General features: G+C 43.7%; 1 protein-coding gene across 1 annotated transcript in view; it reads left to right on the top strand.

Moving 5' to 3' along the window:
* Nucleotides 1-809: 809 nt before the first annotated feature.
* The window catches only part of cunh21orf91 (chromosome unknown C21orf91 homolog), a 17,746-nt gene continuing 4,378 nt past the window's right edge, over nucleotides 810-14,177 (top strand). Inside the window, exons 1-3 of the mRNA XM_008287282.1 lie at nucleotides 810-915; nucleotides 2,400-2,533; nucleotides 13,184-13,681. Coding sequence (XP_008285504.1) covers nucleotides 2,407-2,533; nucleotides 13,184-13,681 — 625 coding nt within the window. The 5' untranslated portion in view covers nucleotides 810-915; nucleotides 2,400-2,406. The remainder of the gene's footprint in view (nucleotides 916-2,399; nucleotides 2,534-13,183; nucleotides 13,682-14,177) is intronic.

The following is a 14,177-nucleotide window of genomic DNA, read 5'->3' as shown; positions in this document are numbered from 1 at the left end:
TATAATACTGTAGCTATTGTACAGTTTTTAATGTTTTTTTTAAAGGTTCAGCAGTACATTCAGCAGCATAAAAACAAGTGCTGTATTTCAAGACCATTCAATCAGAATTAGTGCCATTGTCCTGAGTGTACTATTTTAAATAGTGATTTAATTTAATGTGATACAGGTGGGACATGTGGTGTGTCTTTACTTCTGTAGCTATCTCTATACCACAGGTAGAAGTGAGTTCAGCAGTTTGTTAGATGGCCTTTGAGGAAATCCCGTACTGCAATGGCACAACTACCTGAACAGTTAATGGCTGCTGGTGTCGGTGTTTCGCGGGAATTCCCCACGTGTAAAGGAAAATGAAAACAGAAAGTGCTGCTGATATAAGGTTATATAAGCTGATGTACGGTGTCAGAAATAAAAGTGTGCAGCCACGCACGCTTCATCCAACAAGGAGACAATACTTTAAAACCACTTTGTGTAGTTATTGTTGTGTTTGGTTCGCCCCCAAACCCCGACTTCTACCATCTGATATGGAAATGTTTTGGTGACGCTCGGAACACTCATCTCGTTTTAGCTGCAGGGGTGCTTTCATTGCTATTGTTGCCACAGACGGTTTATGTCATAAAACTTATCGATTTATATGAGTTAATTTTACACCGTAAGTACATTAAATAATAATGTTTGCCTTTTTTTTGTTCGCGATAAGGCAGAATATGTGATATTTAACGTCCCGACGTACTAGTTGCACCCCTCAAACAAAGTAGTGGTTCGTCCCGCTGAGAGGGCAGAGAGGCTCCTGTAGCTGCTGTGGATTTGCCGTGACGCTCTGTTGTGTGTGATGTCTGCGTGCTCCGTGGGGTGAACAAACACCGAGGGGTCCGCCACACGAAAAGAAACAGCTGTCCGAAGACACTCGTCAAGACGGAGGTGAGTTTCACGACAGTGTGTCCTCCGGTACCGCCGGAGCCCTCGTTTTACTGAGCAGCTCGCCGCTTTAACAGCGTCAAATAACGGTCACGAATCAGCCGGAGCGGAGCGGTCGGAGGATGCCTGTGTGCTGCTAGCTTAACTTCTGGGTTAGCAGGCGTTTTGTTTAACGGTGACACACGGTTACCGACACCTGTGTACGGTCGAGCTAACACTCCGGTGACGTTGGGGTGATTAAACTGCCGACGATAAACGTGAATAAGGCAGCGGTGAAGGTGAACTATGTGTGCGCATCACACGGACGGAAAAGTTCAAATGGAGCCCGAGCCTCGGTGCTGCTACCGCTGGTTGTTGTTCTGGATGTCCACTGGTGTAGCTCAACATCACCTGTTATGTATTTTATACTGAATGTTTTAGATTACGGGGACTGTATGGATAACATAACCTTCAGTACAGCTTTTTGGTGTCTGTGCTGCCTCTGAATCAGAACTGTTGAACCCAATTCCCATGACCAGCAGTCTGATATTATGATCTGTGGGGTGTCACAAGACAGCATAACAAAAGGAACCAAAAAGATGTTTCTCTCTAAATGAATCGGTTTGTTTGTTTGTTTTCCTTTCATTTTCTGACAAAGCTTTGTCACTGTTATTATAAATGCCTTCTCAAAGGAAACTAGCAGTTCCTACTTTTACAAATACAATAAACTTCACATTGTTTATATTCCTACAGACGCCATAATATTGTCTCTAAATTATTGCTGCAGTGGCTCCAATATTAATAAATGCTTTATGAGGGAACCTGAGCAAATGTTTGTCTTTCTTTTAATTTCTGAAGCTCTTTTATTATTATTATTTTGCTTCTGACAGTTAAAAAAAAGTATGTAGTTGCTGCATTTCCCACAACCTGTCAGCCTGAATGTTTGTAGTTGGAGTGATTTACTCTTCAAAAGCAGAAGGCAGTGACTTGTTTACATACTGAAATGCAGAACGGAGCTCCAGATGTCACTAATGTTTTTTTTTCCTTCCATTCATCGGCATGTTTTAAAGTTAATCCCTTCTTTCTGTACGTTACATTATATAATGTGCTGTTGTGAGTCCACTCTTAAAACTCATTCCAGTTCCATGTACCTGTTGTTTTTAAGATTGACTGCTCGTATGTGGATTGTAGTTCCAGTGTGAGTTCAGACTTTTTTTTCCAACACTGTGGATTACATCAAATTTGGGACAGTGATTAGAGACAGACAGTCCAGTTCAATCTGCTGTGTCAACAATTAGCTGGACCATTTTATCAACAATCCACTGACTTGAAAACACAACTGCCTCCTTTACGACCAGAAATAGTGTGAACTAAAAACTAGCCCTCCTACCGACGCTACCAAAAAAACTGCATTTTTAATAAGTTTATTTGAGAGTGACCTGATTAATAAAATAGCAGCGTGCGAGCTCTTTAACAATGCTTCTCTTTCACTGGTTGTTTCTCCCCAGAAGCACTATGGATGAAGAGGAGCAGTTTGTGAACATTGATCTGAATGATGACAACATCTGCAGTGTCTGCAAGTTAGAGACAGAAACAGGGACCTTATCTTTCTGCCATGTCTGCTTTGAACTCAGTATTGAAGGTAAGAACCAAGACTTGGGGGCTTTTGTTTGTTTATGAAGAGCACACAAAGTCATGTGGGGGGAAAAGGGAATTTTAAATTTTTTTTAAACCACAGTGTGACCTCTCTAATGCCTCCTGAACACACATGCACGTCCCCCGATGCCTGTTTTAAACTCTATCTCCATCACCAGCCGTTTCACTGCCTTGCTTCATATAAAGCCAATCTTATGTGGATAGATAAGCGCCAGTCTTAGCTGCCAAGAGTCTCCAGTATTTGGATCACAAAGAAAATCACTTTTGCAGATTCTTTTTGATCATCAGTTCCCATCATAGCAAATATATGCTTGCATCAGGAGTTGTAATAGAGCGTAAGAGCCTCGGAGTTTGATGTCTTATAGGACTGCCTTCCGCAAACACTTCTTTTATCCTCTTCAGGAACAACATATAAGCTATATGTGAAGCGTAATGGGCCTGTAGGACCAAAGCCCTCGCTGGCAGGCTGCTGTGATTCTCCTGTTTGATGTGCCACTCCAACTCAAGAGCATGTGTTTGAAGTTTTTTCATCTCTTAATTAATGAGTGGCCTATTTGAAGAAGAATGGGGAATCAGAAGGGATTGGATATGCCTCTCATTTGGCACTCGTCTCATGCATGCACAAAGGCTCTTTTCTGCGGTAGTGAAGCGTGTGTGTTTATTTGTGCACAGTGCGATTGTGTAAAGCAGCTATATACCATTCAGGGAGCTGACTAAGAGCTCCCAGAGCTGTATATCATTTTGTTGTCTGCATGAGGAAACGCATATGCACAGAGGATTTATAGGCCTGTTCTGTTGGTACAAGGGAACAATCTGTGTGGGTATTGATTAATTACTCTGTTTTTTTTGTGCGCCTTAAAGTTATGTTAGTAAGCGCTTGTAGGCTCATTAATCATCATTCTGCAGAAAAATATAATCTAAATATGGTATACAATACATACATTCATGTCAGAAACCTAAATGGAGCTGTTATACAAAAACAATAACAGAAATGACTGATCTGTAAATTATGCAGCACTACTTTGTTTTATCCTCAGCAACTGGCTGCACGTTTGATAACTAAATAGAGATTTCAGGTTCTTCTTTGTAGTTTTTTTGCTCCTCGCTGGCATCCTGTTGGAGTACTGGATTTCTTAAAAGAGATAATCCAACTTATTTAAATCCTTTTTTTATTCGTTTCTATTCAACAAATGCAGGGTTTATTTAGTTGGGGCGTCCCTGCATGTGCCCCACTTATGCTGTGTTCAGATAGAAGCAAGTCAGTTGGTACGGCATTTATCCCCAAACCAGTTTTTCCAAACTGGGGTGCCCTTTGTACTGGTTGTGTCAGCCCAGGCCTCTCAGACTGCATCAGCACCATTGTGTTCTTCTCAGGGCGCAGGTTTGGACGTAGACGATGTGGCAATGAAGTGGCTGTTACGCAACTGTTGGGTCTGGGGGGAGAGGAGGTGGAGTTTGCAGACATGCACGTGTTTGTGATGCAGCTGAGCGTTTCATTGGTGGGGTGGTGGTGGTGGTGGGGAGGGAGAGCTTGCCAAGCTTCATGTGGCCACTTTAGGCATGGCTGATTGGAAACCAAGGCCAACTGCTCATCAGCACTCATTCATCCTGTGCCATCATTTGTTAAAGGAGAGCAGAACAAAAGTCATTAATGCTGGCTGAGTGTAATATGAAGGGCAGGAAGTGGGCTTCATATCTCGCAGAGTCTTTCCTTCCTAAACTATATCATGTTATCTCAAGGGAGAATTTCTCCTGCTGAATATTCATTGTGTTCTTGCTCAATGCTGGTTCTGAATATTTATTAGAAAACAGTCCAGGCAGATTTGCTTTTTGTTTTTTGTTTTTTTGTAAATCAGGAGGGCCCTTTGTGCTGCAATGTACAAATCACTGCTGTGGAGGTTCTCTATATATTTGTTTTATTTATACATGAGCTGAGTTTAACCAGAATTATCAGTTAAATGCATTAGAATTACTTAGTTATTAATTATTAGGTATTCATTTGTTGGGTGATACACATTTAATACAGATATAAATATATGAATACATATGAAATAAAAGTTTTGTTTGTTATAAATGACCTCTGCATGGATAAGCCACCAGCAAAATGAGTTTTCTAAGGTTGAAAAAAAAGGGTTCATACAGGACCTGATTCCTTGAAGTAAACTGAGCATATTTGGTTTCATTTAATCTCAGGAAAGCCACATGTACAGCACACCTCGTGTTATTTTTGATATTAAATCACACAGATTTTGAATATATTTGAATCACACTGCGACTGTCACGATACAGATTGATGGATCAGACAAATAGAGTACTTTATTGATCCCTGAGGGAGATGGCAGTGTTACAGCAGCATATCACAAAAACACACAAGACTTTACTTCTCAAACAATGCAGCTTTATAACGTCTTTTATCTCCTAAACGTCTGCCTTCATGAAGTTCCTCCAGTTCACACATCAGGCTTTCTGTTGTATATTTTGAATGTCAAGGCCAACCTGAATCCAGTCATGCTCCCCTAATCATATCTTCAGTGTTGTTTTGTTCTTTTTTTTGAACCAAACTTTGCCAAACAGTCAAAAAAACACAATAAAGCTCCTATCACAGGGATCCTCATAACTAGCAACCTGAGCTGTGAAACCAGTGAGGCCCCTCTCACAAATACGAACTTTTAATTTTAAAGTTATATGTATGTACGGTGGCCTTGAGTGCCAAGAAAGGCGCCTCTTAATAAAATAAATGTATTATTGTTATTGTTTTGAGCTTTTTGTTGGGTATTGATGTTCTCCAACAGCCGGCCACTCAGCCTTGTAGTGAAATTGCAGCAGAAAGTGAATCCATTATGAGCCTTTACTTAAGTGTTAAGACCACAAACCACCTCCCCTGTCTCTGCTGGAGAGGTTCAGACTTGTCTGCTGAAATGTCAGCTGCTGACACACGCAGCTCTGGAGGCTGAAGCTAGATAGTAAGAAGCACCAACAAAGTCCACTAATTATAAAAGGCTTAGTCATCTCCACAGTCTGATGTTATATACTGTATATAATGAGCATTGAGCAGATTTGGCAGAGTTGTTTGTGACCAAGGCTGCAGTACCACCAGGTGCAGATCTAACCGTGAAGGCTGTTTTGAGGAAGTTCAGTCTTTGTTGTTGCTTCAAGTGGTTGTTTCCTGAGGAAACTGCCTCGGCCCGTGTTTGCCGGTTGTTTCCATCAGAAAGTACAGAACAGAAATTGTGCCTATTTACATTTTGCTCAACCTCTGCTTGACTTGGCATTTCTTACTTAAAGTGCTTTCTTTTCCTTTATCTTACTGTACCATCTGAGGCAGTATAACACACATGGCTACACAGCCTTGAGCATCAACACAGCAGAGAACAAGCTGCAGTCCCACACCGGAACACCACAGCCTGTCCGGCCGGTCTCCAGTTGTTGCTTCCCTTATGTGGAAAAGCTGTGTCGAGCTAAACGAGCGTGTATATTTCAGACGAATTCTCGTAATCTTAGCTGTTATTGTGACTGCTCAGAGCAACCTGATACCAACCCGGCCCTGAAATGCCTGTGATGCCAAGACTATAAGATAAGAGCTCTGTGAGGCAGTCAGGGGAGCCAGACTTCACATTCAGCTGAAAAAAAGTCCTCTGACTAGAATGGGGGCTGCTCGGTGGTTAGCACCGTTGCCTCGCAGCAAGAAGGTCGCCGGTTCACGTCCCGGTGAGGACACCCGTGGAGTCTCCCATGTGGGTTCTCTCCGGGTTCTCCGGCTTCCTCCCACAGTCCAGAAACATGCTGAGGTTAATTGGTGATTGTAAATTGTCCGTAGGTGTGAATGTGAGTGTGCTTGGTTGTCTGTCTCTAAGTGTAGCCCTGTGATAGACTGGTTACCTGTCCAGGTGAACCTGCCTTCACCCTGAGTCAGCTGGGATAGACTCCAGCCCCCCATGACCCTGGTGAGGATTAAGGTGTTGAGATGATGGATGGATGGATGACTAGAATGTGCACATCACATGTTGTTATGGGTGTCAGATGTGGCAGTCAGATGAGAGTGAGCAGTTAGTTTTCATCAGTTATTGTGCAATAGTTGACCCACAACAGTGTCTTTGCCTTTCATGTGTTCATACTCACGTTAAAACATGGTCTCTCTCTCTCCTCTCTCTCTTTTAATTCAAACCACCAAACATGGTCAAAGTTGATAACAGCATCATTGACTTCTGGGCTGAGTTCCGGCTCAGTGCAGTGAAATTCAAACTCGTCAGCGCTTTTCTTTTTCCTAACGAGCCGGCCTTATTGGATGTGACGAGCTGTGCTTCATTGACACCTAAGGAGATCTGACACAAGTGAGTAAGCGAACATAGTACAACCTTTATCCTCTCACGCTAAAGGTTTTCTTTCGCTGTCTTTTTGCTCGTCTGGCTCCTGGTCAGACAAGACGTCTGCTGAGCTGCCAGGGTCGGCCTCAGCCCGGCCTCGCTCCTCGATCTGCTTACGTAATGAGGACGGAATTTTTGCTGAGGCCTGGTAATATTACCAGCTGGGTTTGGAATGAATAAACAGAAAATTCCTCCTGTGGAAGGCCTGAATAATGCAGCTGGTGCAGATTCTGGCTGCTGCTCTACAGGGGCTATTGTAGTGCGCGCCTATAAACAGCTCATTTATTGTGGGTGAACTCTTCACCCTGGGGTGTATAGAGAGGTCTAATTATGCTGCTGCCTGTGGTAGCTGTATGATGGGGTCCAGAGTTTAGCGAGAACTACTGTGTGGCCCTCTGATTTAGTACTAATATACTGGGTTAAATAAAAAAAAGCTCTTAAATAAACGGCTCTATTAGCCCGACAAAAAGAATTCAGTTTGGATTAATTTGTTATTGAAGAAAAATCAGGGAACAAAAATTGTCTTAAAGCTCTAAACTAATTTATTCCTATAATCTGAACTACTGACTATTTGGGGTGGGTGATGTGACATTCTCATATCAGGGATGATCTTAATTTAGCAGAGATTATATACTTTACAGAGAATTTGTACAGATCATATCATTAAATCAGTAAATGACAGAAACGTTTCTACTCCAAAGTGTGATTGGCTGTGACACGTTTAGGATAATGCTCACTGCACGTCTTGAACTCGTATTGTAAACATGACAACACGAAGAATAGTGGTGAATGAACCAGTGTTGTGAAATAAACACCAAAACACTTTTTGGTTGACGTGCCTCCTTGTGTCCCAGCAGCCAAAACTAATCATGTGATCAAATGACCCGATCTAAATCTGTGAGAAGAACACAGATCGTGATTGTGACCCAGAAGATATGATCTTTTGGTCGAATCGCCCACCCTTCTGACCCGCTATCAGGCCAACGTCCACGACTACTTCTATAAAGAACGTTATCTTCTGCTGCACTATGTGATCTGCAGCAGGGTGGTAACGTCAGCCGCGTGGCTCTGTTACACTATCAGCTTACCGTAGGTTTACTGATATCTGCCCTGTAGGATGCACCAGAGGCCGCATAATTAATAATGCTATAACCACAGTGTAAAGCATCATACATGGGCTGTGTGGAACCGGCTTGTTCTTTATTCTTATATTAACTAATTGATCAGAACTGGTTAGTCGTATATTGTGGTCCCGTCTATGTGCAGCGTTTATTCTTGAATTTCTGTCACTACATCTTTACCATGCAAAGCGTCTGGGTTAATATGTGACGAGCTCGTGAGTGTTTACTCACCGCAGAGTCTGACATGTTGTTTACGTTGTTCTGCCTGAGCAGAGACAGCTGTCTGCTTTGTATACGCATCATTTGTTGTCAGAGCTCCAAAAATGCTGCCTAAAGTGAAGTGATTCTTGAGCAATATTTAGATGGTCTTTAATAATATCAGTAAACTTTGTATAGTTTAAAAAAACAACAACAACAACAACACAGGTTTATTAAGGGTCGTACAGAGGATTTCATTGTTTGGTAATATTAATTTGCCAGAATTGAGCCTTTTTGTTTCCTACATTCATTCACAAGTGGCTGAGGTGTTTTGTTTCCACTCCATAAAAGATTAGTGTCACTGGAGTTACAAGCATTATTTATGTTATGACAGAAATACCCTGATTTAAGATGTTTTTGATCATTCAGATGTCATTATGCTTTGAAAACCTGATGACTGACTTTTGTTTTTTTCTTCTTAGACTTTAGAATATATGTAAATTTATATGTGTAGGATTTATATCAGGGCTGCACGGTGGTTCGGTGGTTCGCACCGTCCCCTTGCAGCTAGAAGGTCGCCGGTTTGCGTCCTGGTGAGGACACTTGGGATCTTTCTGCGTGGAGTCTCCGTGTTCTCCCCGTGCAGCGTGGGTTCTCTCCGGGTTCTCCGGCTTCCTCCTTTCGTTCTAAATGTAGAGAACATGTTGTGTATTGATTGAAGTCTGTTTCTGTTTTGGTGACTATGTGCTGTTTTGTTTTCATTTTGTCGTCTGCCATGCTGAGATGTATACACGAGTGTAGGTTTCGGTCCTCTTTACGTGTCCTCCAGGCTGAAGCAGATGGTGTAGCTGTTGTTGAGTTTCAGTTTGGGCAGGTGTGGTTTCTTGTAACCGACAGCTCGTCTGTGGGAAGAGCTGTGGAAGTTGTGTAGCGGTTAACAGGTGGTTTGAGTTCACTGTTGTTCATGTGAGCGCTGTGTTGCCGTCCAGGTTTGCTCGTGCAGCTGCTGACAACACATTCTCCTGAGCGGTGCCATGCTGTGCTGTGTGACACTTTACCACCCGTGACCTCTGTCCCACTTGTCCTCATTACCAACTCGTGGCTCCCCAGAAGTGTGTCAAGAATCAGGTGTCCTTGCCCGGGAGATACACTGTTCAGAGCAAAACCAGAAGTCTGCACATGGTAGCTCCAGACAAAAGAGACACATGCTGAAACACAACCGGGTCTGTATTATGTTCTGTATATGTGTGTCCATGGCATGAGCACAGTTGAAACTCACGTCTGAGTTTCCTTTCCATGATTTAAACCACAAGACCAAGTTTGCAGGGTGCAAGTTAGAATGCGAGTTAAATTTGGACAAAACTGCAGCCACTAAATAAAGAGCAGAACTAGATCTGGTCTCAGCAGCCTGCCGATTATGCCGTGTGCATTTTGAGAGAGCTCCTTTGGCTGCTTTGCTATAAATGACCCAACATAGCTGCAGTTCGTTCTTCCTGTGTTTTAATGCCGCTCCACAGTTTGCTCAACTTCTCTTTACTCAGATGTGTGACAAAAACTCTGTAAAGTGTTTCACTGCCCCTGAAATAAGAGCCTTCCCTTAAATTGTATGAAAAACAATTTCAAGAACTGTCCTTGTTAAGTGTCAGACGAGGGATTAATGATTGAGTCGACATCGATAAAACAGTGACAACTTTCAAAGGCCTGTTTTAATAATGTTCCACGGAGCAAGCTGCTGAGATCGGTGGGAGACACAGGCGTGCAGGAGGATCGTCTCTCTAAGGCCACCACTGATCCTTGTTGCCTGAGGGCTGGGTTGGAGGCGACAGGAGGCCAATGCGGTTGTGGGCCAGCACACCTTGGAGACCTGCACAAAAGCCATGGGGGGGTGCAGGGAGGACAAACCGGTTCATTTACCAAGGCTTTGGCTGTTGGGACATGGGAAGGGGCTTCAGGCTTGTTCTTGAACTTTGTGTTTCTGTTGTGTGTTTTCTTGGTTGTTTGTATCTAATGCATCCATCATCTATAGACCGCTTAATCCTCACCAGTGTCATGGGGGGCTGGAGTCTATCCCAGCTGACTCAGGGTGAAGGCAGGTTCACCTGGACAGGTAACCAGTCTATCACAGGGCTACACTTAGAGACAGACAACCAAGCACACTCACATTCACACCTACGGACAATTTACAATCACCAATTAACCTCAGCATGTTTCTGGACTGTGGGAGGAAGCCGGAGAACCCGGAGAGAACCCACACTGCACGGGGAGAACATGGAGACTCCACGCAGAAAGATCCTGGGTGTCCTCACCGGGACGCAAACCGGCGACCTTCTAGTTGCGAGGCAACGATGTTAACCACCGAGCCACCTTGCAGCCCAATATCAAACATTCGTTAGAATTTTCTTATGGCTTGATTAAGTGTCTGTCAGCCACACACATCACTATTGTCTCCCTGTGTCTGACTTTTATAAGCATCACTTTACTGTGGTTTTCTTTTTACAACACATTTATTATTTTCTAATATTTAAATTGGCTTAACTACTTTGATTCTGATTTGATAGCTTAGCGCTACACTGCCAGGTGTTTAAGGCTTCGTCCAGAGACCCAACCAAGCGTGTGTCTGTGCTTCGTCTTTGTTTGTCCGACTTGGCTCCTTCCCCACATAAGAGCAGGAAAAAACAAGCTCGTTGGTCATCAGTGTGCCTAACGTCTCTCGCTGTCACCGCTGAACAATGTTGATTCACCTCCAGTGAATAGTCTGTGTGTGCCTGCGCTTATGTGTGCAGCCATGAAAGACTCGTGCTAAGCTGCTTAGCTGGAGTGAGGTCTTTGGCTGGTGCTGCGCTGCCCTGGTTGTGGGCCAATGGTTTTTCTGCTCGGCAACTGATAGTCAGTGTGTTTTTGTGGTAGTCCAAAGACTGGGACTGATCGGATTATAGCGTGGCTGTTTGACTGGCAGAAAGCCGCTGCAGCTATTAGGAAGGCGTCTGGAGATTTATTGACCATTCATTAGGCAGCATGCACACACACGACTCGTACGTTTTTATATAATGTGCTTCTCTCAAAAGGCTAATCCGTTGGAAAGATGCGTCTTTCTAGGCACTCTGGGTCCAAATATGCAGGAGCTAAGAATAGAATTTCACACGGTTGTGTAATGGTTTGAAACCTTTCTATGTAATGAGACGTATAAAACACAATAATGCCGACTGTCCCAGATCAGATGTGGACTGTTTGCTGTCCAAAAAAACTAAACAGAAGGTGTGGAGGTAAATTACACAGAACCAAGCATTGCCTTAACTCAAATTTGTACTTGAAACAGATTTTTCTCTTCAGTTCTTCTCATATAAAGGACATTTTAAACATACAGTGTTGTGAAAAACTGCCAGAATCCTGAAATAGTCAGCATAGGTTATGTCTGGTCCTCACAGCTCAGGTGATGCTGTGTCTTTGAGTTGAAGTAAGTCATGGCTTGGGTCTCTTGCTTGACCAGTTGAAAGTTTAGGTTCCATTTCCTCTTGTCACCATTATGGTGGATTTTAGGTCAGTTGACGTATATAGGCCTCAAGTATTCCTTGTATTGTTTATTGCCTGTCAGCTACTGGATCTGTTGGTACTACCAGGCCCATAGAGACTGTTCTTGTGTGTTTAGTTGTATATGTGTAACCAGTGTTGGTGTGTATGTATTATACTGCTGGAGAGGTGTTTGCAGGCTAAACTGGCCTAAGTGAGCTCTTAAATCTGTATGAACACCGCTGACTAATCTCCTCACCTCAGGCTCCAACACGTACGTCTGTCTGCTGAGAAATGTAGGCTGTGAGAAGAAGGCCGTCACACCATCACACTCTCTTCAGCCACATCTCGCCGCTTTTCGCCCGTTCCGTCTCCTTCACCTTCAGCTTTCTTTGTTTATAAAGCTCTGGCCCATTTTGCTCAGAGGTTATTTTAATTCTGCTCCACTTATTAGGCGTTTAATTTCCTCCGTGCATACAGACATGGTTACAGCGTGACCTGTTTTGACTGGATCCAGGAAGCGTCGCCATGTGTCCTTAGGTACCTCCTAGGAATGTAGTCTTGGTTATATAACAGCAGCAGCCCGTGTGCCGAAGCTGCTGCTCAGTTTATTTTTTAATGACAAATGTGGAATTGTTTTGTTTCTGAGGTTCATCTTCTGCTGAGATGAGATACTTCAGTCTTGTTTTTAACGCAGGATCAGCAAGTTGGGTTCATATCGGTCTTGTTGTTTGACAAATGTTTATATATGAAGAGTTAATTTGCAAAAACAGATACCTCCATCTTCACAAACCTTCAGAGAACTTAATGTTCCATCGTCTACCTGAGACAACATCAATCAAACTGAAGTTATCTCTGTTTTTGTCATTTCCACTGAGTCAGATCCACTCAACTTCAGTTTGATTGATTTTATCTGAAGCAAACAACAAAAAAAACAAGTTAGAGTGATTTGTTTTTGCAAATGAACTCTTCATATATATATGTTTTATAGGTACAGCAGTATGTTCGAGGTCTAATGAATGAACTTAAATGAAACACTGCTTCATGTGTCGGAGACTATTTTCGTTTCGTGTGACGCTCAGTGAAAATGTTCTAAATATGCTTTATATTTGCATTGAGACTGGGTTAATCTGTTATCCCTGCTATTTCAACGCTCCGCTGGCTAATCCACAGCACACTAAGCAGCTTCCACGGAGAGATCACGGCAGGTCGATCTGCCAGTTTTAGCTCGCGCTCATACTGGTTTCCTTTTATTTGCGGTGGGAGGTTCAGTAGGTTACTGCTCTATCTTCCACTCACTTTGAGGAGTTTTTTTTTTCCTGCATCCTTTTTATGGTCAAAAACCGTGAAGTTTTTGAGTTCACTGTGTTTTTCCTCTCATATCTTTGATTGTGCTGCCTCTCATTGTGGTTACTGACTCCCTGCTTTGTGTGTCTGTGAATGCAGGTGTGTCCTCTGCCACCTTGTTGCACTCAAAGTCCCTGCGAGGCCACAGAGACTGCTTCGAGAAGTGTCACCTCATCGCCAACCAGAAGCTGTCACGTTCCAAGGTCTCCCGAAGTGCCTACGAGGGCATGAAGCTGGCCCTCAGCCAGAAGCTGAACCGCATCATCCAGTACGCCCAGAACAAAGACGCCGTCTCCTCCAACGGCCCCACCAGGCGGGGGGCCAAGCTCCTCTGCTACAGCCAGCAGAGTGACCGCAAGCTGCTGCCCCAGTCGGACGCCCAGGTGCCCCGCTATGCGCCCCGCTGGGACACGGGCAAAGCGACGGGGCTGCCCGATTATACGATGGGGATGCTGGAGTGCCACACGGCGGAGGAGCTGGGGCTGCTGCAGGAGTCTCCGTCTGACGTCTGGTCCGGTGACGGCAGGAAAGGTCTGCACAGCCGGAAGCAGTCAGACCTGCAGCACAGACAGCAGGGCAGCAGCAGCAGAGACGAACGTGAGCATGTTCATACTGAGTTCTTTTATTCACACACAACCTTAGTTTTAGTAATGTGTAAGTGAAGCAGTTGTGTGAGGTTTTTATTTCTGTCTTTCTTCTATTGAAGGACGAATAGTGTAGACAGTATGTCAACAGAAGTGAGAAGCTGCACTCCTCTGCCTCTCACCTTGTTCACTGTGATCTCTGTGAGATTTCAAAAACCTCAGAGCACAGACGAGACCAGGAGCTACATTTTTTCTCTGTCCTTCATCTTCCTCTTTGCTGTGATCTCTGGAGAGAAAAGTACATTTTCCTATAACCTCCAGATGCTCTGTGTCCTCGGTGTTCTCATGTCTGGTCTCCACTAAAGCTGCTCATGACTACAGATCATGCAGGAATGTGAGAGACGTCTAAAGGCCCCCGTTTGAAGTTCTGTGTTTTTAAATGAACCATGACGGGCGATTCACAGGAACACTACTGGCATTAGTTCATCGTCAGCCTTCAGCTCTTGACA

The sequence above is a fragment of the Stegastes partitus genome, unplaced genomic scaffold, assembly GCF_000690725.1.
Source record: "Stegastes partitus isolate 25-593 unplaced genomic scaffold, Stegastes_partitus-1.0.2 Scaffold494, whole genome shotgun sequence".
Taxonomy (NCBI): Eukaryota; Metazoa; Chordata; class Actinopteri; family Pomacentridae; genus Stegastes; species Stegastes partitus.
The sequence above is the reverse complement of the archived record's forward strand: the minus strand, read 5'-3'. Positions and strand labels throughout refer to the sequence as shown.